Source organism: Girardinichthys multiradiatus, chromosome 2 (assembly GCF_021462225.1).
Source record: "Girardinichthys multiradiatus isolate DD_20200921_A chromosome 2, DD_fGirMul_XY1, whole genome shotgun sequence".
NCBI lineage: Eukaryota > Metazoa > Chordata > Actinopteri > Cyprinodontiformes > Goodeidae > Girardinichthys > Girardinichthys multiradiatus.
The window spans coordinates 48,427,293-48,454,373 of record NC_061795.1 but is presented as its reverse complement, the minus strand read 5'-3'; the positions used below and the strand labels follow the sequence as shown (position 1 = coordinate 48,454,373).

The 27,081-nt window shown below is 39.1% G+C and overlaps 1 protein-coding gene across 4 annotated transcripts in view; it reads left to right on the top strand.

The window, feature by feature from the left end:
- tspan9a (tetraspanin 9a) overlaps positions 1 to 23,134 on the top strand; it is a 310,877-nt gene extending 287,743 nt beyond the window's left edge. For all 4 annotated transcript variants that reach the window (XM_047387621.1, XM_047387605.1, XM_047387613.1 and 1 more), the window contains 4 exons: positions 1,207 to 1,308; positions 1,528 to 1,659; positions 6,971 to 7,054; positions 17,453 to 23,134. In XM_047387621.1, coding sequence (XP_047243577.1) covers positions 1,207 to 1,308; positions 1,528 to 1,659; positions 6,971 to 7,054; positions 17,453 to 17,524 — 390 coding nt within the window. In that variant the 3' untranslated portion in view covers positions 17,525 to 23,134. The remainder of the gene's footprint in view (positions 1 to 1,206; positions 1,309 to 1,527; positions 1,660 to 6,970; positions 7,055 to 17,452) is intronic.
- Positions 23,135 to 27,081: the final 3,947 nt, after the last annotated feature.

Genomic DNA, 27,081 nt, shown 5'->3' with positions numbered 1-27,081 from the left:
CAGATGCAGTGGTGTGAAACGCAAGAGCAGTAGAGACATGTTCTCTGGAGGAACGAATCATTCCTCTCTGTCTGGCAATCTAATAGATGAGTCTGGGTTTGGCATTTGGACACAGGAGGAAACAGGCGTTGTTACATGTTATCTCCTGGGATCACACTGCCTCGTGTCAACATGTTTCTTTAGCACTGCTTCCTTCTGTTCCTCCGTTTCTGACACTAAGTTTGCAATAGTTTTAAATGCAACAACATATTCATGTTACGATAGATTTGGCTGACATATTTTTGCACAACCTCAGGCAATAATGGTATGTTTAACTCTTTATTAAAACCCCAAAAGAGGTTCCTTTCAAACGCAGCAGTGCATTGCTAAATCGAAGGGAGCAAGGTGAATCGTCATCAAGGCATGGTTACAGTTTTACTTCTGAAATAAACTCAGCCCAGCCACCCTTCTTACATCGCACTGCTGAGAAAGCAGAATGACTAGAGCTAACATGAAAGAAACACAAAATCAAATGTAACTCATTTAAACAGATTTTTACATGGATCATTTCAGATTTGCAGCAGTTGTAATGATGGCTAAAGTAATACTGTTGTTATTTTAAGATGGCAAAACATCTTGCTTAAAATATTTTAAAAAAATGTTTAACTTTAAAAAAATGTAAGTCCTTCTTGGCTGCTCCCTTATTCAGCGGTCGCCACAGCAAGACATTACATCTTGCATGCAGTGTTTTTATGCTGGATTTCCTCCTTGACGTAACCGAGATGTTAAAATGTTTGAAACTGTATAAGTCTTGGAGATCTGGTCACTTGATATTTGCCTATTTAGTCATAATAAGAATGCTTATCAATATTCTTGTAAATATGATGCTGTGTTACAGTTCTTTACATTTTTCTTTTTGCATCTCTACATTATGGTGGCTTTGTAGTTTTTAAATAAACACTTATGATGTGTCACTCAACATAAAAGCACTCTCTGCACAGCATTGGTAATGGTGAGATTGTTAACATGTATATGAAAAAGATTTTGACTTGAAAGGGTGAAACATGTTAATACACAGCTGCAAATATTCAAGCCAACACTGCCTTTTTCAATCTTAACATTTAAAGGCTCAGAAGAAAGCTCGTCCTTAAATGACTGCCCTTGTTGACCCAACAACTTCAAGGTAAGGTCTCTAACGAATGGCTAATGTTTCCCTTTTATCTGTAGGTGAGTGAGAACGCTAAGCAGGACCTGAAGGATGGGCTTGCTCTTTACAACTCAGAAAACAACATAGGCCTTCGAAATGCATGGAACATCATACAGGCAGAGGTGGGTAGGCCTCACACTGCACATTACAAAAGTGTTAGAAACATTAGCATCAATGTTTAATCACCTAAATGAAAAGTTATTCTAAAATGTTCAGCCTAATGCATTTCCAAGCTTGTAGCTGTAGCATTAATGTGACTTGAAAACACATTTAAAGTGGCTGGTGGAGTAGGCTGATCACAAGGGTTAACTAAGTTGTTTCGAATTTGCTTGTGTCGACAGTGGAAGTGCTGTGGTGTAATAGCATATACAGACTGGCATGAGACCCTGAAGGAGAAAGTAGTTCCTGATCGCTGCTGTCAGGAGCATTACCAAAACTGTGGCCGTAACTCTACCAACATGTTCTGGAACAGGGTGAGTTGACTACACTGTAAAGGAAAATGTTTCACGTATGCATTTACAGGTGTCACAGAAAAAAGCTACAATATTATCAAAGAGTTCATTAATTGCAGTAATTCAGAGCAAAAGTTAATTTAAGGGTTTATTACATAGATTAATTACATGTCATTAAATGTCAAAGGCATGTCTGTTCATTTTGATTATTGTGGCTCACAGCTAATGAAACTATGTGTAATGTAGGAGCAGGATTTGCACTTGTAAGGATTATGTTTATTGATTATAAATGTTTATCAAAAATTATAATTATAAATCATAATTTAAAAGAAAAAAATTCTAACCAAAAATCATTTCTTACGAATAAAGATCAGAAATACACTCCGGTGGTGTGATTATTGGTCTGACAGCATTTAACAATTACAATTAGTTAATATCATTAATAATTAATCATTTGAAATCAAAACCACGGCAAACATCATTGTCTTATCAACCGTTTCACAGAATGGTGGGATTCTACCCTTATCTTGACAGATAATCAGGCTTACACAAAATAAACACAAATGCTGTCTCTTTATCTATGTGAAAATGTATTAAACCAATAGTCCCTCTTGCAATCAAGCTTTTCTGTTCCAACATGGTTCACCTAACTAAGCATGCACTATTCTACAAAAAGGGGTACACTAATTATCAAAAAAAGGATATGTGCAGAGGGTAGATGGAGATCAAACCAGCAGTTTATGGACAAATGAGAATAAGAATTAAATTTGGATTAACTTGGAAAGTGGAACAGATCCACTATACGGTGAAGCCTTTCTCCGTGGATGTGTCTCGACAGCGAATATCAGCAGGTAGAACAGTAGGGTCACGCCCCGAATGCAGAGCATCCAGCAGCCGGCCCCTTAGCCACTAGCAGCTGATAGCCCCAAATCTCGAACGAAGGGTTGTAAAACTCTGAGGCGAGAACTCAGTGGAAAAACCCCAAGGGTAATAAAATGATGGAACAAACAATGGAGTGGCCGGCCACAAGACTTTTGAATGAATACTTCCAAAGTTCAGCTTTAACTTCCGGACAAATGCATCCAAACTTGAGCGCAACCCAGTAGTCAGACAGTAACTCATAACAGTTCAGCATAAACACGTTCAATCAATATTGTATGCAACAAGTTAATACCTTGGATTAACTAATGGAAATCCTAATTCATCTTAACTATGCCTCACCCTGCCCAGACCTTTAAATACACCTATCTGATTTAATACGAAAAGAACAAAATTACTTTGACGTCGATGTCTTCTCTTCACCAGCTAGAGGATGGGTCATAGGTCTGAAGAAAAACAGGGGGGGAAACCAGAGTGTCACACGTACCTGATCAACTCAAAAACGGTAAACTTCTCCTCTGTCCAAAATGGAGTAAATATGAGGAACCGTTGCAGTCGACTGAAAAACAATGAGGGAAGCTTGTCTCCTTGGAAACAAACTCTCTGTGGGTTTCACCTGCGCCTGGGTCGTGTCTGACGATGTTCAGTCTGGATTTGGATCTTCTGATCTTCTTGTATTAGACGGATTTCCAGATTTCAAGCTCTTTTGGCAAGTACTAGTGTGGAGGAAAAGTAAACCCACCCTTCTATTTCTCCAGAGATTTGCCTCTGAACGTATTCTCATAAGCTACAACTGGAAATGGCAGATAAAAGTTTGTTTCCTCCGCTTCTTATAAGTTCTGATGACGTCAGAGCTTTAATGCACAGTCGTTTTCCTGACCGAAAATGGACGGTTCAACACACTCAATACCTGGACTGGGCTCCTTTTGCCTGAATTACTGCATCATTGCAGTGTGGCATGGAGGGGATCAGTCTGTGGTTCTGCTAAGGAGTTCCTTTGCAAGTGACCTTTATGTCATCGACCTCATTGGTTCCAGTGTCTCTCATCTTCCTCCTCACAACAGCCCATAGGTATTGGTACTTTTGGCGATGTGGGCCTGTACCATGTCCTGGTGGAAAATAAAATCAGCATCTCCATAAAGCAGAAGGAAGCATGAAGTACCCTAAAATGACCTGGGAGACAGCTGCCCTGACTTAGGATCTGATAAAACCCAGTGGACCAGAACCAGCCAATGACGTGGCTCCGCAAATCATCACTGACCGTGGAAACTCCACACTGGACCTCAGCAGCTTGGATTCTGTCCCTCTCCACTCTTCCTCTACGCTCTTTGATCTTGATTTTACGGACAGGAAGATTTAAAGTGGTAACTTCTCGTCACATTTGGACCACTGAGCAGTATTTCTGTTTTTCAGCCCTGATGAGACGTTTCTAAATAGTTATAGTCGTCTGTGTTCGGTGGGTCTTGAAGCTCTGACTGATTTGCTTTGTTCCATTACACTCTCAGGACTGTGCTTGTTACTGATACTTACGGACCTTTGTTACACCACTTTTCTCCCTCCACTGAACTTACCGTTATTAATATGCTTGGATCCAGACCTCGGTGAACAGTCAGCAATGTCCCTTTGTGGCTCATTCTCCTTGTGAAGGGTGTCAGTGGCTGCTCTCAAGTCAACAGTCATCCCCATTATTGTGGAGACCATAACAGAACATAATTTCTTTGGTCTTAAATAACATTTAAATTTTCTTAGAAACTGCGTTTTGGGATTTCACAAAATTAGGGGCACACAAATACTTAATACATCACTCTGTGTCTAATCATTCTGCACAATTTATGAGTTTCACCTTTTCAGTTAAATTACTAAAATAGATTAACATTCTGATGATATTTAAATTTATGAGATGTACGCCAGTAAGAGCATTTCTTGTCACATTGTTCTCAAGAGAACAAAGATGCACACAGGAGACACAAACAGATGCAAAAGGAGGAAACATCTTACTGACAGAAAACTGCAAAATAGTGTAAATACATAAAAATAACTGCATCTAGACAGAAAATGACCACAGAAGGATGGGAAACTATTGCAGAGAGCAACCGCCAAACAAATTTGGAAAGCATTTGAGGTGTTTTGATGTGGCACATTGAGCTTACTAAGCTCTTTATCTCATTTTAAATCATTGTCATGCAACCTGATACACATGCAACATAAAATCCAACATCTATTGCACATTTGGCCCACCAGCTAACTGGTTGCATTGCAGATTGTGTTCCTTCAAACCTGTTGTAACATTTTACTTTTACTGCAGAATTCTGATCATTATAGACCTTTCCTGTTTTGCAACTGCTGTTGCAACACATTGTCCTCAACCCATTACAACTCTAATTTCCTATTTGGTCTGGCATGTGGTTTGTTAGCAGGTCCAGAGTAAAGGATTAAAAGCTGTAATGTAATTGCCAAAATGAGAATCGGCAGTCCTGTGGGAAAGCTCATCCCTAAAAGCTTGTGTGTAATCCTGCCCAGAGGAACCAACTTCCTGATACTTCCTTATGTGATGCTTCACAATCCCCACTTAAGAAGGAGCACCTCTTTACCACTGAAACCAATGTTAAATCCCTCACCTCACCAGTGAGGGACTTCTGAATGAGGCTACAATAGGATGAAATGTCTTATGTGCCTTATGTCTGCTCTGATGTATCCCACAGTCCTACAGCGCCTTGCGAAAGTACTCGGCCCCCTTGAACTTTTCAACCTTTTGCCACATTTCAGGCTTCAAACATAAAGATATAAAATTAAAATTTTTTGTGAAGAATCAACAACAAGTGGGACACAATCGTGAAGTGGATTGAAATTTATTGGATGTGTCAAACTTTTTTAACAAATAAAAAACTGAAAAGTGGGGTGTGTAATATTATTCGGCCCTTTTACTTTCAGTGCAGCAAACTCACTCCAGAAGTTCAGTGAGGATCTCTGAATGATCCAATGTTGTCCCAAATGACTGATGATGATAAATAGAATCCACCTGTGTGTAATCAAGTCTCCGTATAAATGCACCTGCTCTGTGATAGTCTCAGGGTTCTGTTCAAAGCGCAGAGAGCATCATGAAGACCAAGCAACACACCAGGCAGGTCCGAGATACTGTTGTGGAGAAGTTTAAAGCCGGATTTGGATACAAAAAGATTTCCCAAGCTTTAAACATCCCAAGGAGCACTGTGCAAGCAATCATATTGAAATGGAAGGAGTATCAGACCACTGCAAATCTACCAAGACCCGGCCGTCCCTCTAAACCTTCATCTCGAACAAGGAGAAGACTGATCAGAGATGCAGGAAAGAGGTCCATGATCACTCTGGATGAACTGCAGAGATCTACAGCTGAGGTGGGAGAGTCTGTCCATTAGACAACAATCAGTCGTACACTGCACAAATCTGGCCTTTATGGAAGAGTGGCAAGAAGAAAGCCATTTCTCAAAGATATCCATAAAAAGTATCATTTAAAGTTTGCCACAAGCCACCTGGGAGACACATCAAACATGTGGAAGAAGGTGCTCTGGTCAGATGAAACCAAAATCGAAGTGTTTGGCCACAATGCAAAACGATATGTTTGGCATAAAAGCAACACAGTTTATCACCCTGAACACACCATCCCCACTGTCAAACATGGTGGTGGCAGCATCATGGTTTGGGCCTGCTTTTCATCACCAGGGACAGAGAAGATGGTCAAAATTGATGTGAAGATGGATGGGGCCAAATACAGGACCATTCTGGAAGAAAACCTGTTGGAGTCTGCAAGAGACCTGAGACTGACGGAGATTTATCTTCCAACAAGACAATGATCCAAAACATAAAGCCAAATCTACAATGGAATGGTTCACAAATAAATGTATCCAGGTGTTGGAATGGCCAAGTCAAAGTCCAGACCTGAATCCAATCGAGAATCTGTGGAAAGAACTGAAGACTGCTGTTCACGAACGCTCTCCATCCAACCTCACTGAGCTCCAGCTGTTTTGCAAGGAAGAATGGGCAAGAATTTCAGTCTCTCGATGTGAAAACTGATAGAGACAAACCCCAAGAGACTGGCAGCTGTAAGTTTGACACATCCAATGAATTTCATTCCACTTCACGATTGTGTCCCACTTGTTGATTCTTTACAAAAAATTTGAATTTTATATCTTTATGTTTGAAGCCTGAAATGTGGCAATAGGTTGACCAGTTCAAGGGGGGATGAGTACTTTCGCAAGGCACTGTACCTATATAAACTTGAAGTTATGGGTAAACTTACTTGTTTTGACACCTCATCTAAAATTTTTCCATCGGAAAGAATGAAATGCCCTTTTTATTCAATTGGATGGTTGACTTTTTTCAGGTGACTGAGCAGCTGATGCCTAAAAACCGCTGACGTGATTCAACTCCCACAGTGAAAATGCAAATTTTTACCTATTTGTCTTTTGCGTTGCAGGGCTGCTTTGAGAAAGTGGAGGAATGGCTGGATGAAAACAAGCATCTGCTGGGAACCATAGGCATGGTCATCCTGGTAGTCCAGGTGGGAGTAACAAAACATTATTTCATTCTCCCTCCTAGGTTTCTTTTATCTTTTTGCATCTGTCTGGCAACTTGTTAAAAAAAGAGAAAAGAGAGTGTACATTCAGTGGCCTCTGTGCCACCTTGTTCGATTGAGAAAGCTATGAAGCTTTGGCTCGGTGGGCGTTCTGGGCTCCCACACATCTTGAAATATTGCAGCTCTGTTCTCTATTCCTTTCTGGAAGATTCAAAACCACGTGGCTTTGAGCCAAGGAGGCTGCAGTCAGGTAAGAAAGAGCTATTAGACAACTGAAGAGCCAAGATACTGAATACAGAGAAGTAGAGTCACAGATTAAAGCGTCAGTAGGGAGACTGATAGATATTCCTCAGATGGTAGCATTTCTCTTCTAGTCATAAGAACTGCCCTATATCCATCCCATTTTCACACTCTAAAATAGAATTTCCATGGCCTTTAGCTTGTTTTCTAGCATGATGATGAACAGTGGCTGCAGAGAGCTGCAAACATTTATCTGGGAACTGTCTTTGTGGAGATTAAATGTGTCTAAATCAGAGTAGGATGAGCACTGGAGTGTTTTAGAAAGATTGTTGTAAAATAAAACCAAATATGTATCAAGAAATGAAAAGGCCCACAACAGCCCCTCCTATCTTTCTTTTCCTTGTGTTAATCTGCCAAAAGAAAAATTTTATTCATTACAAAAGCTTGAGTCTTGCAATCTTTGTAGTTACCATGTTAATTCTGCCTTATTGGCCCAGTTTCCAACCCTTCGTAATTAGAGCGCCTCATTGCCACCATGATGTAGTCTTTCCACATCCTGGAAATCATCCACCATGAGCCTCTGACGTTGAAATATTCAGCACTAGCTTATTTTATGGGACAATTTCCATGCAATTTCCTGTCCTTTTTACAGATCGTTTTAAATATGCTGATGTTCAAATACCTCTAACCAAACCAAATGTAGGCACCTTGTTTCTGAATAATTGACAAGATATATTTTAGAAGAACCTATGAGAAATGGGTTAATATATGGGTAATAAGAGTGATGTCAGTAGTTTAAGCTGCTTCCAGTTTCTTATAGAGCGCTTCAGATTAACGATAAAGCATCTGCAAAGGTGGCTAATAACGTCCTGCAGTCTGCAGAATGAAGAGATTCCTCAGCTCCTAGTCTAATATGCTCATAGATCTCCAAATTCATTTTTCCAGTCCCTCTGAACTCATTAAGAGCTCAAACAGTATTTACTATGTTGATGTGTCATAACATTAAAAATCTTCCAGTTTTGATGCTAATTTCATTTTTAATGCTCCTCATCATGCTTCATATAATATCAAAGCTTGTCATTTAGTTACTGATATATATACTGTATAAAACGTTTAGCTGCTGCTTCACTTATTACTGCGACGAAGACATGATCCCATCACGCTATCGCTTGTCTCCCTTCGCCAGCCCCGTTAGTTTTTGTATCGATTTTAAAATCCTACAGCTCTCCTTTAAATCTTTAAATGGCCTTGCCCTTAAACTTAAACACTTATTGAGCTTCTTCTTCTCCTCCTGACGTGTTGAGATCTACAAGTAATACCAAGATGCTTACACACAGATACCACTTTAAATCACAGAACAACAGCTCCCTCCCCCCTTCTGTATTTGTTTTAAATAAGAAGGGCTTTATAAACATCATGCTGGGCATCACCTCTAAAAATCTGCGGGTGACTCAGTAATTGAGTCTCCTCTAAGCGAAGACAACTCTAATCAGGATTTAGTCTTGCATGACTCTATCGACTTGTGCAAATCAACTCTTCTGATGATTGATGTGCCCGATACACGAGAGACAGCAAGATGTTTCAGGAAAACTCTTCCACTCCTGTCTCCAGATGTCTCCAGGCGTTGATGGATACAAGCTTGTTGAGGCTCTGGACATTTATGAGCATCCTGGTGTCATGGTTACAAAAGTCATTGGTTTATTACTGATGGGACAAAATTTCAATGCATGACTTATGTCAGCATCAATGCTACTTGGCATTGTTTGTTTAACAGTGGTTTGCACAATAATGCTTTTATTATTATACCAAAAACATTTATTTATTAATTTATTTATAGCAGAAAATTTCTACTCAAACAAAAATGAAATACCAATAAAATTACAAGGAGATTGAACAAAGTTTAACCAGACAGTTTCTGCCCTTGATTTTATTTCCTGCAATTTAGAGCAAAGAAACAAAAAGTTGTACATGAACGAAGAAATGAATAAAATTACCTTGGACTAACTATCCAAGCTCTTCTGTTAAACACAAATAGCAGTAACTATTCCTCAATAACCCACTATCCTATTCTTCTGCTTTAGTGATGTGAGAAAGACCAATAAAATGGCAACTTAATGAGTTCAGTAGTTAATATAAGTGAGTTAATGGCCCCGTTTATGGACCAATTAAACCAAAAAGTTATTTAGTGCGTTAACATGATCTCATTTCCATGACTGCATGCGGTTTGACCCCCAGTAATTACTTGTTGACAAAACTGACTTTTGCTACAATTTTGCTTGTGATTCATTATTTTTCCTCTGGGTTCAGTGGGCAACACACAGTGATATAAAAAGGTATTTTTATACTTTTTTAAATAAACTATAAAAACATACCTTTTCATGTTTGTATAGTTTATTTTATTTTTTTGGTGCTTTTTTGCATCTTTTATATCTATCACATAATCAAGCAAATTGTAACATTGTAAAAAGGATAAACTTAGTAAATAAAAAAACATGTTTTTAAATGATGATTTCATTTATTAAGGGAAAAACGCTATTCAAATCAACCTGACTCTATGCAAAAATGTGAAAAATGAATTGCCCCCAAACCTTTTAACTGGTTGTTCCTCCCTGGACAGTAGTAACTGCTATCAATGGTTGCAATAACTGGCAAGGAGTTTTTGACGTCAAGTGGAGGAATTTTGATCCACTCTTCTTTGCAGAATTGGTCATTCTTTGCAACTAGGTCACCCTAAACCCCTCACTTTAGTTCTTGAGCCTGTTTAAAAAGTAAACACATCCTCAGAGTGGTGGAAACTAACATACTAACATGCTAGTCAGATGCCTGCTGATCATTAATCCACCAGCTAATAGCTATCAGACCAGGACAACATCTTTGATACCGCTGCACAACTGACAATCTGATGCAAAACTCAATTGTTTACTCTCAGATCAGACTGATGGATTTATACAGCCGGCATGCTAAACCAACATACAGTAACTTCAAATAGTAACACAGATGTTGTTTCGCTTAACAATCAGCACCCAATGTTACAATGGTCTGTTGTGAATTGCAGGGATTCGTTGTAAAAGTAACCCCAGACCGTTTAACTACCACCATGTTTGACCTGATGGTCTTTTTTTTATACAAGATGTAACGGGAAGGACGGCTTCCAAAAAGGCCCATATTGTCTCGTCAGTCCACAGAAGTCTTGAGGATCATCAAGATATTTTTTGGTAAATGTGAGACGGGCCTTTGTGTTCTATTGGGTCAGCAGTGGTTCAGGCCTTGGAACGCTCCTATGGAGGCATCTTTGCCCAGTCTGTCTTTATTATTGCTGTATCGTGAACTCTGACCGTAACTGAGACAGTGAGGCCTGGAGAGCTTTAGATATTGTTATGAGTTGTTTTGTGACCTCCTGGATGAGTCGTCGATGAGCTCTTGGAGTAATTTTGGTAGCTGGCTAAGGTTCTCGACTCTTCCATGTTTTCTCCATATGTGGATGATGGTTCTCACTCTGGTTCTCTGGAGTCCCAGAGTGCTAGAAATGTTTTTTGCTAACCATTTCTAGACTGATAGATGTCAATGATTTTGTTTCTCATGTTCAATTTCTTTAGATCAGGGCATGATCTGCAGCTTCTTGAGATATTTTAGCCTACTTCATGTTGTGAGACAGGTTCTACAGGTTGAGCAATAATCAGGCCTGGTTGAGGCTAGTGAAATTTAGTAAAGCTTTCCAATAAATGTGGTTTATCACAGTTAATTAATGACAATTGTAACAAGGGTAACAATTATATTTTCACTTAGCACCAGATTGGTTTTGCAAAGCTTTTTCCCCTAATAAATTAAATCATGATCTGAAAACTGCTTATTGTTTTTACTCAGGCTATATTTGTCTCATATTAACATTTGTTTTATTATATGATACATTTAAGTGTGACTTAAAGCAGCAACAGAAGAAATCTGTCTGAAGTCAAATTCTTCACAGCACTGTATGACAATCTGTATTATTCATATATTTCTCTTTCTTCTGTCCTTCCCCTGAGAAGCAGACGATGATGACTAACATGTTTGTGATTCCCAAATTATCAGTTTTCTGGCGTTTTCAGCTTTGAATATATTTTTGTCCGTTGCTGAATGATAAATTATTTAGACTTCTTACATAGTCTTGTGAATGTTGAGGCTGTAATGTGACACATTTAAGGCAGAAATTGAAAATAAATTGGTAGCATAATTACAGTTTTGCCTAACAATTTAAATTAAAAGGATACATTTGGTCTGACTGCTTCATTGTCATGGAAGATATTGGCCGGGATTTGCCTATAAATGGTAGTCTGTCAATACATTCCAGCACCTTGACAGAAAGGTAACTTTCATGGTCTCTTTGTTTTGCACCTTCTTGAACGAAAGTGTTCACACTGCATGCATTTTGTAAATTCACATCTCTGTCCATGTGAGGTCTATTCTGAGAAAGCTTCGACAACAGTATCTGTCTGTGCAGCACCTTTTCTGTGAAATCCATTTAATCTCTGCCACCTGCTCTAACAGTAACTCACCTTTCTTTTCATTATTACAGCCTTCAAGGCATATGCTGTAGAATAGCCTCATTGCAGCCTGCTGTGCTTTCTACGTTTAGTTCTATTTGCATTCTTATCTCTCTTAATACTACTGCATCCTTCCCCTGTTTTGCACCTTGTTTTCAATGGCTCTTTTGCTTTATCTCCTCTTCTCTTCCTAATATGTCTCTTACTGTGCTCAAGGAAAGTCTCCTAATCCTTGAATCCATGGTTCATTTAGAGCAAGGCTCTCTTGCCATGAAAGCTTTTTGTTGACTTATTTAAGATTATTCACATAGTTAATGTCCTTAGGGGATGAGTGTGCTTGAACTTTAAGGTTGAGATTAAGGTTTATACCTTGTGGGCTAATTTCTAACATAGCCCGCAGAAGACAATCTTAAAAAACTGACACAAAAACTCTACGATTATAAAAAAAGAGTTCATGTTGTTGAAACTCTGCAAGCTGAAGTGAATTGTTAAAGGTAGGAATCCTTAAACCTTTGTTCTGATAAAATGTACCCGGTATAGGAAAATTGCACACACACACACACACACACACACACCTCCAATCAAATTGAGTAACATTCCTACAGTTAAGTTTAGATTCACCAATTAAACCAGCGGAGAAACTCCACTCTGAGACCTCAAAAAACATGAAAAGTCGACCCAGAAAGGTCCCACGCATTGCACTATACCCACTTAATTTTTGCAGGGTTTGGGGCAAGAATGGGCTGGTGCTTATCTTCAATGGTCAATGGGAACATTGCACCCAAGACTGGAGGCCAGGACATCATAGAGCTACACAGAGGGAACCAACTGTGCATGCAGACACTTACACCTACATGCACCTAAGGTAGATGTTTTTAGACTATGGGAGAAAGCAGTAGTACCTTGAGAGAACCCACACATGCATGCACAGGGAATCACGCAAACTTCAAATCCAGGATCTTCCTACTCAAAAGGCAACAGTGCTAACAACTGCCAGAAAAAATTATAAAATATAGCACTGTCTGGCCTGCATGTGTGGGCATCAGGCCTGTATAGACATATTTAAAATAAATTACCTTTGATGCTATTTAAAAAACAAGATCTGCTTTTTATGGCAACTGGTAATATGTTTTCTATCACGTACTGTGTGATCAGTAAACGCAGCCAATTACATTGGCCCACTGACTTTACAGCAATCTTTCCTTTTGAACATGCGTGTGGTGACAGTGGAAAGAAAAACTCCCTTTTAACAGGACGAAACCTGGGCATCCCAGGCTCAGTTTCTGTTGCAACCTACTGGGGTTTTGCGAAGACAGAGAAGACACACAGAAAACACAGAAAGTACTTCATTGCTTTGTCAAGAAGAGAAACAGGGTTAAATGCAGAAAGGAATAGTATGTTCATCATCAGAAAAGGTCAAAGGTTATTGTATAGGTAAAATGATGGTATTAAGAATGACGAGGCACATTTTTGGTCTCCTCTATAAGACATTTCAACTCAGCAGTATTTGGATTTTATTCTTCTTTACCTATTTGGCTACAAGGACAAAACAGCCTGTCTGCCTTTTCTGAAATTAAGTTTGCATTCAGATTTCCCTATAAACCTGCATTGGAAAGGATCTGCTACACCGTTCATCTGCCTGGAAAAATTTGTATTAGTCCTATTTGTTTACACGAATACTCTGCCTATGACAAGTTTGTAATTTAGAGCCAGTGCTAAGAGGATCTCTTTGAAGGTTTGTAAGCATTTTTAACTAATTTGATTGATGCCACCCATTAGGTAAGGCACTTCTATTGTGATCCCACACAATCTGTGGTGTATTTTAGCGATTAGTGTGTGTTGTATTGTCAGCAATAACCTTCAGTTGGTGTATCCAGTGCACATGTGCTTGGACAGTTTTTGATATTTGCTTATAATACAAATATTTGCTGAATTTGGCTTGACTAATTTACTGGTCATAGAGAAAGTGATGAAGCTTAAAAGTCTGAGTGTGCAGTCTTGCCTTGACTACAAATAAAATCCGTTTGATCTTTCAGGACCATTAAATGACTATTTCATCTCTAAAAAATTATGTTTTGCTCCAACCTCTTTGAAACAGCAAGTCTCTTAAGGTATCATTGACAACAGATTTAACATGAAGTCACACAAAACCGAAAAACAAAGTAGTGGGGTTGAGAGGTTTGTCGATAGCTTTTTTTAAATAAACTCTGTCCTTCTCCAGGAACAAAGGAACTTCTTCTTGAGCACCATTTCAGTTAATCCAATATGAATTCAGACAGGTGTTTTGCATTTGCTTTTAATGTGTATAAGTTGAATAGAAGAGACTCTACGCTGCCAAGGCTAAACGATGCATTCTAATGCATTCAGCCTGTCCATTTACTCCCAGGACAAACAGCATGAATGCATCAGTGCTGACAAATCAAAGCCATTTTGTTGAAGGTTGAAGCCTTAGTTTGAACCCTCTTGCTAAACATAAACCCACTTTATTCTCTGGTTCAATGTAGGTAGGAATGTAGGAAGCAGATATAACTCACAGATTAACTTATTACAAAGCAACGTGGACAAAATGACAAAGAGAATCATAAAAAAACTGAATGCTCCAAGGGTTGGTAGCATGACATGGTCAGAGGCACTTGGATGTCGTTTGAGAATGATTTATACTAGACGAGACTCAGTTTGACTGAAACCTGTATGTTTCTCTTCATCCAAAAATAATATAAAAATCTTTAGTTTTCACTTCCCCACTGTAGGTGTTTGATTCATTTCTGAAGAAGCTTGTAGGAGCAGCACTAAAGTCTTACTGAGGCTATAAGCATAAACAACATGCTCCCAAGCAGTTTTTATTGGTTCTTTTTGCCGTTTTGCCAAGTCATACCATTTCGACCATACATCCTCCCATTTTGTTCCCATTCAGTTAACCGCAATGCATGGGTTTATGTTTTATTCGTAAAGTATGTGTTGAAGTACGGAGGTAATCAAGTTTATATTCCACATTTCATTTAATTTAATTATACATTAGCATCTGAAGATTTTCTGTTTTTACACCCCATTAGCATCGACTGGCATTCTGAAAACTTTTGGGACTAGTTGGCTCTCAGGAAATAATAACCTTTTCAGACCTGATACTACCATCCTTTCTGACTGATTTAGATGCAAGTAGATACGTTTAGCAGTGACCACTTACATCTAGTATCTCTAGTATTAAACTGGGTAATAGGCAGGGTACACTTCACGGGTTGCAACGACCAGTCTATCACAAGAAAACGCTGACACACGCAGGACAAACCAAGCATGCAGGCCTAAGGGGGGCATGCTGAAGCATGCATTGAGAATCCATGCAAGCATGGAGAGAACAAGTAAACTCCATGCAGAAAGAACCCTGCCCTGGAACCCAGGGTGTTCTTGCTGCAAGGCAGTGCTAGCTACTGTGTCACCATGCAGAAATAAAAACAAGTATTTGATCAAAGACTTCCTGAAACTTAAACTGTGATTTTATAAAAACAATTAAACATATTAGAGATGAATTATTTGGTAATAAACAAATGTGTTAAAACCTGTTTAAAATTTAAATGATGTTTCTAGCTAAACGTAAGCAGCTATAAATAGCCTCCAAAGAGCTCAGTGTTTATGAATGATTTGAAAGGATTCTCAATTTCTGTCAGAAGAAATGTTAAAAATGTAAATCTTTTAAGAACCATAAAAATTATAAATGGTAGAAGTTTTAGTGGACATTCCCTGAAAGAGGTGATTGTGTTGATGTTGGAATGGCTGAAATAGCACAGAGATTATGAAAGGAAGATGTGGGGAAAGGGATCATAAAAGTGTAAAATTCTTGTTATTTGGAAGCTTCTTTTTTCATTGACATTAAGATACATGGAAAATTCCCATTTTTACTCTATTCCAGATAGCTATATACAGTTTTTTTTTTTTTTTTTTTTTTTTGAACCTTGAGCTGCCCTGATGGTAAATCTGCTCAGTGACTGTTCTGCAGTGTCTCACGTTAGATGTCAAGTGTGGACAAGGTCTAAGATTATTACTTTATTTCTACAAATTGACCCATGTTCAATATGAAATGCTCCGAAGCTTCTTTTTGTACTTAAAGAAGTCAGATAAGAAATCACCTAATCTGCAAAACTACAAACTAGAAGCAAAATGACTGGCACCTTCTAGATCTTTACATTATTTGGTGCCTTCTGTTTTATTTCCTCATCAGTTTTTAAGTTAGAATTTGAGGTAAACTAAAGAAAATTCAGTCACTGTCTCAGGCTACCATACGAAGAAAAAGAAATCTATCCAACAAATTAGGGTTTCCCTGTCGTCCAAACTTTTCAAGATAATGGTTTTAGGTTCGGCCTTGTGATTCTGTTTGATGTAGAAGTATCAGGGGCAATGGAAACTTCAAACAAATGGCTGCAGACTTCTATTCAGTGGCATCTCAATTTGATTTATTGGCTTGACACTTTTGCACGCTGTATATTTTGTTTTCCATCACAAAAAAATCCAGAACTCACATTTGAAGGCAGTATGGAAGGGGGAACAGAATCCCTTTACCATGGATCACAAGGACATCTAAACCCACAGAATACAAATTTAACAGATCACACACAGAGAAGACTTCAAGTGCAGCTCAGTAGCGTCAAACAGTTTATTTCAGAAATTCCACCTTAAAGAAACTTATTTGTTTTTATTTACCTCAGAGTGATATATCTGAATAGAATATTTCAGTTTATTTAATTATTCTGGCTTACAGCTGATATAAACCCAAACTTAAGTTTCACATTAATTTTGAAAATCACATTCAGACCAAGTTAAAAAAAAAAATTTCCCAGAAATGTGGGTCCACTGAACAGTATGCCCATGTGTCAGTATGTACAGTATCTGCACTCAGTAGCTGGCCTGGCTCCTTCTGCATGAATTACTGCATCAATGCAGCGTAGAATGGAGGAGATCAGCCTGTGGCTCTGCTGGGGTGTTCAGGAAGCCCAGGTTGCTTTATTACCAGAGCTTCAGCTTATCTGCATCGTTGGTTCTGGTGTCGCTCATCTTCCTCCTGACAACAGCCCATAGATTCTCTATGTGATTCAGGTCAGGCCAGTTTGCTGTTGTTACCAAGGTGATTAAAGTATTGGTACTTTTAGCAGTGTGGGCCGGTACCAAGCCCTGCTGTAAAATGAAATCAGCATCTCCATAACGTTCGCCAGCAGAGGGAAGCATGAAGACTTTGAACCAGACAGAACAGAGTGGACCAGCACCAGCAGGTGGCATGGCTCTGCAAATCATCACCAACTGTTGAAACTTCACACTGGTCTTCAACCAGCGTGGATTTTCTTCAATCTTCTTCCAGAACCCCGGAACTTGAAACTTACAAGGCCATGACATCACCCTTTGGACTTTCCAAAATAGTTTAAAGGCATATTATTCTTAAGAGAAGAAACTGATTAAAAAAGTATCTTAAAACATTTTTCCCTTTAATTTTTCTGGCAGTTTTGTCTAATATAAAGTCAGACAGTAAGAAAAAGGTTGTCTTTTTTCAGTGTACGTAAATAGCTGGTTCCAACTATAACTTATGAACTCTACATAAAGTCACTTATCTACAGTTTCCTTCTTGTTTTTTCTGCAGCTCCTGGGTATGGCGTTTTCCATGACGCTGTTCCATCACATCCACAGAACAGGAAAGAAGTACGACGCCTAACTTCGGGTAGAGAAGCCCCACTGCCTGATGGGATGAGACTCTGATTAAAACATCCACGCTCTTCTTCCCACTTTACATCTTCTGTAAAGCATCCTCCGACCCCTTTTCTATGCCTGTACAGATTCCAGATGTGTCCCTGCACCTTTCCTGCTCTCTCCTTCCATCATTCCTTTTGCCAAAGAGTAACACAACTGGAACTGAAGGAACTGAAGGGACACCTACTTTACAAGGAAGAGAAAAACATTGTTTATGAATAAAATATACTTTGTTAATTTTTCTCATCTTTTTTTTTTTGCTTGGACTAACAATTTGCTCGGAAGGAAAGTTAGATTTTGACACCATGAAGCCCATAGAGCATCTCCAAGGCAAAGAAAACCCATGAAACTGAAACTACTCTCCTCAATTCTGGAGGTTTTTTTTCCACGCAAAGCCCCAGTTTTCCCTTGTAAATGGACACAAACCCAATACAGCATGCTAGTTTTTTACTTCACTGGCTCACCTGCCTCTGAAATTCAGTTTTCAACTTAGATCTTTATGAAATGTATCTGCGCTCCTGTAGAATGTAAGTATTGAGTAGTTCAGCACAGTGATCTGGTAGATGCGTGTGTGTCTGGTTGGATTGTAAAGGGGAACAGACATGTCCGAATGGTTTGTGTTGTAATTCATTACTTATTTTTACTGAGCTGTAGAGATTTTGGAAAAGGGAAAGTGTTGGAATGTGAGCAGGAGGAATTATCAGTGGATTTATTTCACATAGAATTCTGCTAAATCCACTGGGTAATAAACTTTAATTCACAAATCTGCCCATGAACATACATTGGCGTGTTCAGATTCCCATTGTAAGGCAACATTCATGGTGTTAAACTGTTGTTTATTAGTGTTCTATGAACCCTGTCGGTCTGAAGGGATCCGGGTGATAAAGTTCTGGACTGTGTTTGTGTGTTTAGCTCTGTGTCTTTGTTTCATCAATCAGTCCAAATTCAGAGGAGGTAAAAAAAATGTGCCCAGAGCGAGGAAAGGCTAACAGCAGACATGTTTTCTCACTGCTGCAGCCATCAATTGTGCTGGCAGGAAGACACTAGAGGCTTTCTCTCTAAGCTCTCATCCATTCAGTCGGCCTGAACTCAGCCCTGCCTCCATTTTTCTGTTTACATCATGATTCTCTTCCTATATGTCAGGAAGCCATGGATTTGACGTTCCTGCTCATTACTCAGTCACACCTCTGGTTTGCAACTTCACATTTTTCATGTAAGCTTACTTTTCATGCAGCCTAAAGAGGAATGGGGTGTGCAGGGGGCAGATCAAAGCCCGGGCGGATAAATATGGCAACATGCCCGGTAGGACACGTATGTTTATATCTGCTTACGCATTGATGCACCGCAGGAAGCTCAGGCATCAGTCTGCGTCCTGTAGACCAAAAATACTCTTCATCTGCTGGTGACTTGAGGAGAATGCCCCCCAGTTTGTCTGCTCAAAATCTCATAAGGTATAAAGAGGTGTGAAGAACTTCCTTTATTGGAAGGGGATGGTTTTAGCTTCGGCTGTCAGGCTTAGGTTATTCAGTTTTTGTGACATCTCCAAGATAAATTGTTTTGACATCTGAAAAGATGGAAAAGAAACACCAAATGAAGAGACAAGTTGCAAAAACAAGCCCCAGAGCATACCCAGATTTACTGCAAGCATACTCAGTTTATAAAAGGTAGAATGAGGGTGTATTCACACCTGCCATGTTTGGTCCACTTTACACAAATTGTGTTTGGTGAGGACCCTGGTCCAGATTTTCCTGGTGTAAATACACGCTAAGAATTTACATTATAGCGGGTCAACACATCCGCACAAAGTGACATAGGTCAGCGCTAAATTAGATGGTTGGTTTATGTGTGCTGACAGTTTGATTAAGTGGGTGGAGATTAAAACGGGAAATTCAAATTTACCTGAAAATATACACCACCTGGCCAATTTTCATATATATATGTATATATATCTATATATATATATATATATATCTTGCGTAACACAAGCAACGTTATGCAAGAATGAAATACCTTCATACCCTCTGTGCTTTTTCCTTTCCAGCCTCTGCAGCATCGTCTTTATGGTTTTCTGCTGCTGCAGCGCTTTCCTTTTTTTTGCAACACATCATTGTATCTCTTATTATAGTTAGTGGCTAGGTTTTTTAGAAATCTACCCATTTGTATTGTTTGCACTGTAAACACTAGCTACGCAGAATGACCTCGAGACAGCAGTCTTTCTTGATTGGTGGCATTATGTTTCCTTTTAATTCAGAGCAACTATTCAGCTAAAGCCTGAGCATGCAGTGAATGATAGAAACTGGATGCCAGTAGTGCAGCCAGCTGAATAAATAACATTTATAATCCAGTCTAGTTCTCCCTCACAGGCCTGCTATTCACCTGTTCAAAAGGACTTTTTCTGGAAGTAGAGGGTTTGCTGAGGTCCTGGATTCACAGCTTTTACTTCCAAAGCAATCACTAATTATTGCTATTAGAGACACACAATGCTTAAAGTAGCTGTAATCTACATCAAGTACAAAACGTTGCATGAAGTGTTTTTTTTTTTTTTTGGCTTAAATTGAAGCCAAAACGGTGTATATTTTTACAACATGGTTTAACAAAGAAAGAAGCAAAATATTATAGATTATTCAAGTCTGGCAGATTGCTTGCCTCATGTCTTATACAGGGGTCATTCCTGATGCGTTTTAATTAGTTTCATGGCTACTTTATCTGAACGACAGGCTATAGATTGCAGTTGCGGGTGTTGGTTTATTCTGCAGATTCAAATCATTATGTGCAGCCTGAAATATACTGTGTGCCGTTCTTAGCTATGGCTCTTCTTATTGTGTCCATCGGGTTAACATGACAGCTGCCGTTGTACAGTGCATGCACGCGCTGTTGCCCACCCCCCTCCCCTTGGCTGCCTCCACAAATAACACATAACTCTGTTCTCCCTTATTTACAGCCTTGCTCTGCAGATGCCTGGCTCCACATACATGCGCTGCAGAGACAGCTTGGCTCTTTGCAAAGAAGCACCTGTGGTGTATATTCTGCACTCAGGAGGAGTTACTGCCTGCACTGTATTCCTGACAGAAAGCTGAGGAGAAAATCTAGGTGAATATTTCACTGTGCTGCTTTATCTCACTTTAAATAGAAAGGTCTTTAAACAGATGGCATAGAAAACACAAGGAACCAAAACGCTGGAAATAAAAGTCTCCAAATCTGATGTTGCAGTTCAGAGCTCAGCCTGCAGAGTCTGTAACGCTTCGCTGCTGACTCATCTGACTATACAGAGATTCTGTGTGAACTCTGTTTCAACCCTGCCACCATCACTTAGTTTTTATGCTTTTGTCAGCATATGAGTTGCTCAGTGTTTTTCTTTTTTTAAACGCAAAGCCAAATGACATTTCAACAAAATCTGTCCAGTGATGTTATTTTTGTATATTGGTTGTTGTTGTCTTAATGTTTGTTTTCTACTGTTGCTTTTCTTGTGGTGTAGGCAGTTTTTGTTGGCTTTTTGTTTCCAGTTATGACAGATGCTCCACTGACTCTCATTGTACACAGATGACACCATTAAATATTTTTTCACAGGGGATTAGTCTTGGCAGCGCTTCTCTGCAAGGTGCAAAAATGTATTTTTTGTCTTAATACTGCTACAACCACATAGATTCAGAATGAATGAAGGGAAAATTTAGCAAATAAACTATATTGCCAAAAGTATTCACTGGTTTCCCTTCACACAGTTTGGAATCTGAGTGACATATGTGTTTTATGTACATTATCATATGACAGCAATCTATCTTTGAAGCTATAACTGCTCCAGGTCTTCTGAGAAGTGCAATTTGCTGCACTCACAAATTTTCCAAAAGCACATTTGTGAGCAGAACTCCCAAAGGAGTTCTGTTGGACTGGGATCAGGTCTCTGTGCAGGCCAGGCCACTTTCACATTCGCATCTCTAAAGACCTTGCTTCATGCATTGGTCCAGAGTAGATTAGGGATTGGAGGCAGCCATCCCCAAACTGTTCCCACAAAGCTGGGAGCATGAAAGGTGTGGGTTTGTTGAAAAATGAAGACTTTCACTGGAACTAGGGAACCAAACCCGTCTCCTGAAAAACAGGTTCACACTATAATCCTCCCTCCTTCAAACTTTACACTTAACACAGTAATGTCAGGCAGGTGCTGTTCTCCTAACAACAACCAAACCCAGACTCATCCATTGGCTTGCCAGGCAGAGAAACATGATTCGTTACTCCAGAGAAAACATCTCTGGTGTTCAGGAGTCCAGTGGCAGCATGCTTTATATCACTGCATCCAACGCTTTTCATTGCACTTTGTGAGGCTTTGATGCAGCAGCCATAGAAAGTCATTCCATAAGGCTTTCTACTCACTGTTATTGAGCTAATCTGAAGGAAACATGGAGTATAAAGCTCTTCATCTATTGACTCTGTAGAAAGTTAGCGACCTATACACACTCTGCACCTCATCATCAAGTAATCCAGCTTGGTGATTTAACACAGCATAGTACTCTGTGACTGAGTTCCTCTCATTCCCATTTGCTTCCACTTCGCTATAATATTGCTAACAGTTGGCTGTGGAAAATAAATATTTTTCATAAATGTTTGTAGAAGCAGTCATATCCCTAAGTGCTGGATTTTATACACGTGTGGCCATTAGAGTGGTTGGAACACCTGAATTCAATAATTTGAATAGGTGAGCGAAAACTCTTGATAATATAGTGTATCACTGGGTGACACACCACCCGGACCTTTAGGTTCTGGTTTAAATAAATTAGATGTGCAGTTATAATCTGCGGTGTGTCTTTTAACTGTTCATGTCAGGCCCGTTGTGTGTTTCTAGAGCATGTGACACTGTATCACTGAGCTCATGTCACTCTAGTATATCAGCCCAGTGTTGGCCCCATGTGTGTATGTAATTGTATTTGCTTATTTTACAACTGATGCAAGACAGTGTTTGCTTCAACACAAATGGATATATTTACACTGACAGTTCAATTTTTTAACAAATGATGTGCTTTCATGCTTACTTAGACATATCTTCTTGTACTGTGTGTCTGTTTTTCTTGTTTGCTGTTTTTCCTTCACTTGCAGTGTAAATTTTATTTAAATATATGTTTTCATCAGTAAGCTTTTTATGTCTTGTTCGATTGGATTTTGATCTTGTAGTAAGTTTTTTTTTTTTATTTCAGAAGAAGCATAAGATATTCTTTCTCATCCCTGAGTAAGTCACAGAGATGCTAAGGACAAAATGCATCTGGGTTTGCGTGGCTGTGAGGGACTTTGAGCAGTTCCTAGTTATCTGAATCACTCTATTTTATTACTACCTTCTGCATATTATTTGTGTAATGTGCACCGAATCCGTCTCCTGCGTTGAAGCCGAATCTTTGAGAGGTGGAAATGATGCTCTACAGCAGAAACAGCGTGTTTGATGTTGTGCTCTGCTTGGCGGCATTGCCTGATGCCTGCCAGCATCGTCCTGTGACTTCCTGCAACAAATCTACACTATCCGAGGTGGGGCACTTAACTGCTCTTTTTTCTTCAAATCAACTATTTTTTAAATAAAGGAAAGTGTGTCACTAAATCCCAAGGTACCGTCCAATCTTTGCCTTTCATGTGTAATGACTAATTGCTTCTGATTTATTCCCATTTTTGTGTTGCTGTTAATTATATAGGCCACATTTAAACTCTGATTCAGGTTTTATGGAGTGGTTGGGGGGTCTGACAACCTTGGCACGAACAGCAGAGAGAAGTGGTTCCAGTCCAGATTCCACGATGTGTTTAATGAAAGAGAGTGGCATCCCTACCTCAAAGCAGCCTCTTTCTGATAATCCTGGAGTTCTCCTAAAGATGAGCTAATAGCAGTCGGCAGGTTGAGTACAGAGGGTTTTCATAAAGACTAAAGGGAGGTGATGAACGTGCAAATGGTTGGCAATTTGTCTCTTGCATTAACCAAGTGGAATGAGTCACAGAATATTTTTGCATAGATTTTGATCCCCCCCTTTTTAACCTATTTGTCATCGGAAATGTGTGTGTGTGTGTGTGTGTGTACTTGTACTTGTTGCTGAGTGAGAACCAAGTTTCGTATTTTTATCGCAAAGTGAGGACATTTTGACAAAGTGAGGACATTTTCCTGGTCCTCACTTTTCCAAATTCCGTTCTTGGGACAGGGCTTAGGTTTAGGACTAGGGTATGAATTGAGTTATTGTTAGGGTTAGGTATTAACTGGTTAGGGTTAGTGTTAGGGTCAGGATTAGGCACTAAAAATCAAGGAAAATGAATGGAAGTCAGAAGGAAGTAACTGAAAAGTCATCATAAAGATAGTAAAACACGGATGTGTTTGTGTGTGTGTGTGTGTGTGTGTGTGAGACACAGTGAGTTTTTTTTTTTTGTGGCATTCCACCCTGGCTTTTTTTGTTGTTGTTTTACATCATTGTTCTTTCTATGCAAAAACGATGACCTATTATAGCCTTTGTACAGATTATTTTGTATGAGTAACATGTACTGAAATAAAGTGAAAGTAATCTAGTGTGGATATTTTTCCTCGTTGTGATTAGAGCTTTTTCCGTGTTTCCCCCAGCCTCATCTACCAGGAGAATACATTTCATTAACCTGAATTCATGATGCTTTCATTTTGATTAAATATCTTATATCCTGCATAGCTTTACTGAGCTTATTAACCAGCAATCAAAGGAATTTTAAGGTTTGTTTCTGGGTTCTCAGTCTGTAGTATTTCAAACTTCACAGCAGCACAGCTTTTTTCACGTGACTCGCTTGCTGTAAGCAAGTCACGAGTCAAATAATTCATTACTTATGGTGCACTTTAAAACTAATACTAAACAACACAAAAAAGGAATTGTTTGTCAATTACATAGTAACAAAAACAGTCATTTGCATAATCATTTACAGCTTCTAGTTCAGGAAAAGCAGTTAAAATACAATTTATCATAAATCAGTTCTTATTGTAATTCTGGACGAACACAGACACACCTGTTTGTTGCTCCTAGAGTGACCAGGTCCCTCACATTGTGGAGGACTGCAAAACATTTCAGCTATTTCTTTCTGAAATTGGAAATATGTCCAACATTTTCGTTGGATTCAAAAATTAAAGCTGCGTGACAGCTTGGGCTGGACATTGAATATGAATGATTCTGGTTATGATTCCTCGTATTGATTCCAGTTGCCAGTTATTCTCGATTGCAACCATGTAACTGTTACTGTAACGTTAGCTCAGGAAGGCCTAATAAGCAGCTTAGCTCTGTGATGGTTATTGCTTAACTAACCTAAATGTTGGTTATTCCAGATTTGAAAAGGGATGTAACTCTTTCACAATACATTCTGTAACCTCTGTTCCGCTCTTCAATTTGTTGCACTGACATCTTTCCATTGGACGCCATGGTGAACACAGTAGAACATTGCCGTGTCTGGTCCATTGATGGTCTGGTCCGCCTATATATTACCAGATTTGACGTCTCGTGACTACTGCATGGTACCCATGCGCCATTGCCATGCATTGAGTCAGGGCTGCTGCAGAAGCAGCATCAGAAGTAAACAAAACCAGTTCTTCTTAGAGGCCTATAAAGTTCTATGAGTAGAATGACATCCTGCTATGACTTGAATTTAATTGAGATACAACTGACATGAAATGTAATTTGTGGAAAATTCTAGAAAAAATAAGTGAAGTACACAGGTATGCCATAAAAAGTAGTGTTGTGACTATGAATCTGAATATGTTATTTAATATTTAATATTAATACCTTAATATTTTATTAAATAATATTTTGGTCTGTTAAGGGTCGTCCTGTGAATACCAGCCCAGTAAGGCGATGGTATTAGGACAAAATCAAAAAGGGTGACCCAAGCTCTGACATTATTTAACAGCACAACTCTGCACACATGGAATGAATTCACACAATTGCTTAAAATACAAGAAGTTATTAACAAAAATAAGTCATCTCAAAGTCAAACATATTTCAATCAACAAACTCTTTACTATGCTAAAACAATCCAACTAAACTACCAAGCAGAATTAAAGAATAAAGACTAATGGGCTATGTACAATATAAACAAGTTGATTAAAGATGATTGAAAATTATGACCAAAAGAGTGATGCAACATTATCATGCAATGTTATTTATGTTTGAGAACCAAGGATTATCTTGAAGAATCTAGAAATGAAGTGAAGTTAGTCTTGGAACCAACTTAGGGAATAATCAGCAGCATTTAGACAATCAATCACAATGCAAGATCAGATAAAATATTATTTTAATAAAGTAATGTTTTAAATAATGATCTGCTGAATAAAACCAACCTTCTGGATGACCATTTCTCAACAGTGTCTAATTAGCTGCCTTTATTTATTGAAATAATATTTGAAGAAATATTATTGAGACAGTATTTTGGAAACGAGTCAAATCTTTCTGGAGAAATGGGGCTTAATGGTGTTTACCTTAGTTATCAAATCTAGTAACTGATGTTCAGGGACTATTATTCACTAGCTTGAAACTAACAACCTTTCTGTTAAATACTCTTTAGTAGCAAGCACGTGTTCTTACCAGTTAGCATTTGAGCTAACAAAAGAAGTTAGTAGCTTAGCACCAGAATCAACACATACCTTTAAAATACCGTTAATAAAAGAGTTAAAATGCATAGCGCGGACGGCGCGTTATGATCAATCTTCTGTTTAAAAATCACCCTCCAAGTAAATTTGTCTTAACTTTAAAAACACACAAAGATCACAACCTGAACACGTGGGCTGCAGATAGCCTACTAGCACCAAGATAGCTGAGTTCAACACAAACAAAACTTCATAAAATGAAAAACGTTTAGATTGTTTCATTCTAAATCTGTCTCTGCTCAAAACACCTAACCTCATGAACCGTGGTGAGGAAACGTTGTCCAAGGGCGAAGTTTGAAGAAGGTATCCACAGTGAACAAAGGGTTAGCTTCCTGCTAACCTCATCAGCTTCTCACGATCAGAAGTGAACAAAAGGGTTAGCTCCGGAGCTGTAGCTGGGTGGCCAGTCCTGTCTGCTGCGGTCTTCCTTCCAGACTGGGAGACCGCGTCTTTGCAGGGGCTTCTCTCGAACGCCGTTTGCTTCTGCGGGGGCTCGGAGAGAAAGTCAAGCAATGCTTGTACCTTAATTACCCCCATTCATGAATGAAAATACTGGATACAGAGACAGTATTTAATTCGTACTTATCTTTGCATATGATCAATGATCGCATGGCTTCCTTGGATCCAGTTGAAGAGTTTATGTCTGTTTGCCAGCAAAGAGACATCAGCGCGTTTTTCTCCCCTATCCGGTCCCTCTGGAAGGCCGTGTGGAAGAGGGCAGATGTAGCAACAGCTGTTTTTATTCGGGTAGTGGCGTCACAGGAAGTCTGCAGTTATCCCGTTTCCTGGCTGTGCCAGAACAAGGTTAATGCACTTTATTTTGAAAGTTCCAGAAAGGTCCGTACCGGAGTTTAATGTTGAAATCCATGGCTTTGGGTCCCAACAACCAGAAAACTGGTCTAACACTGTGATCA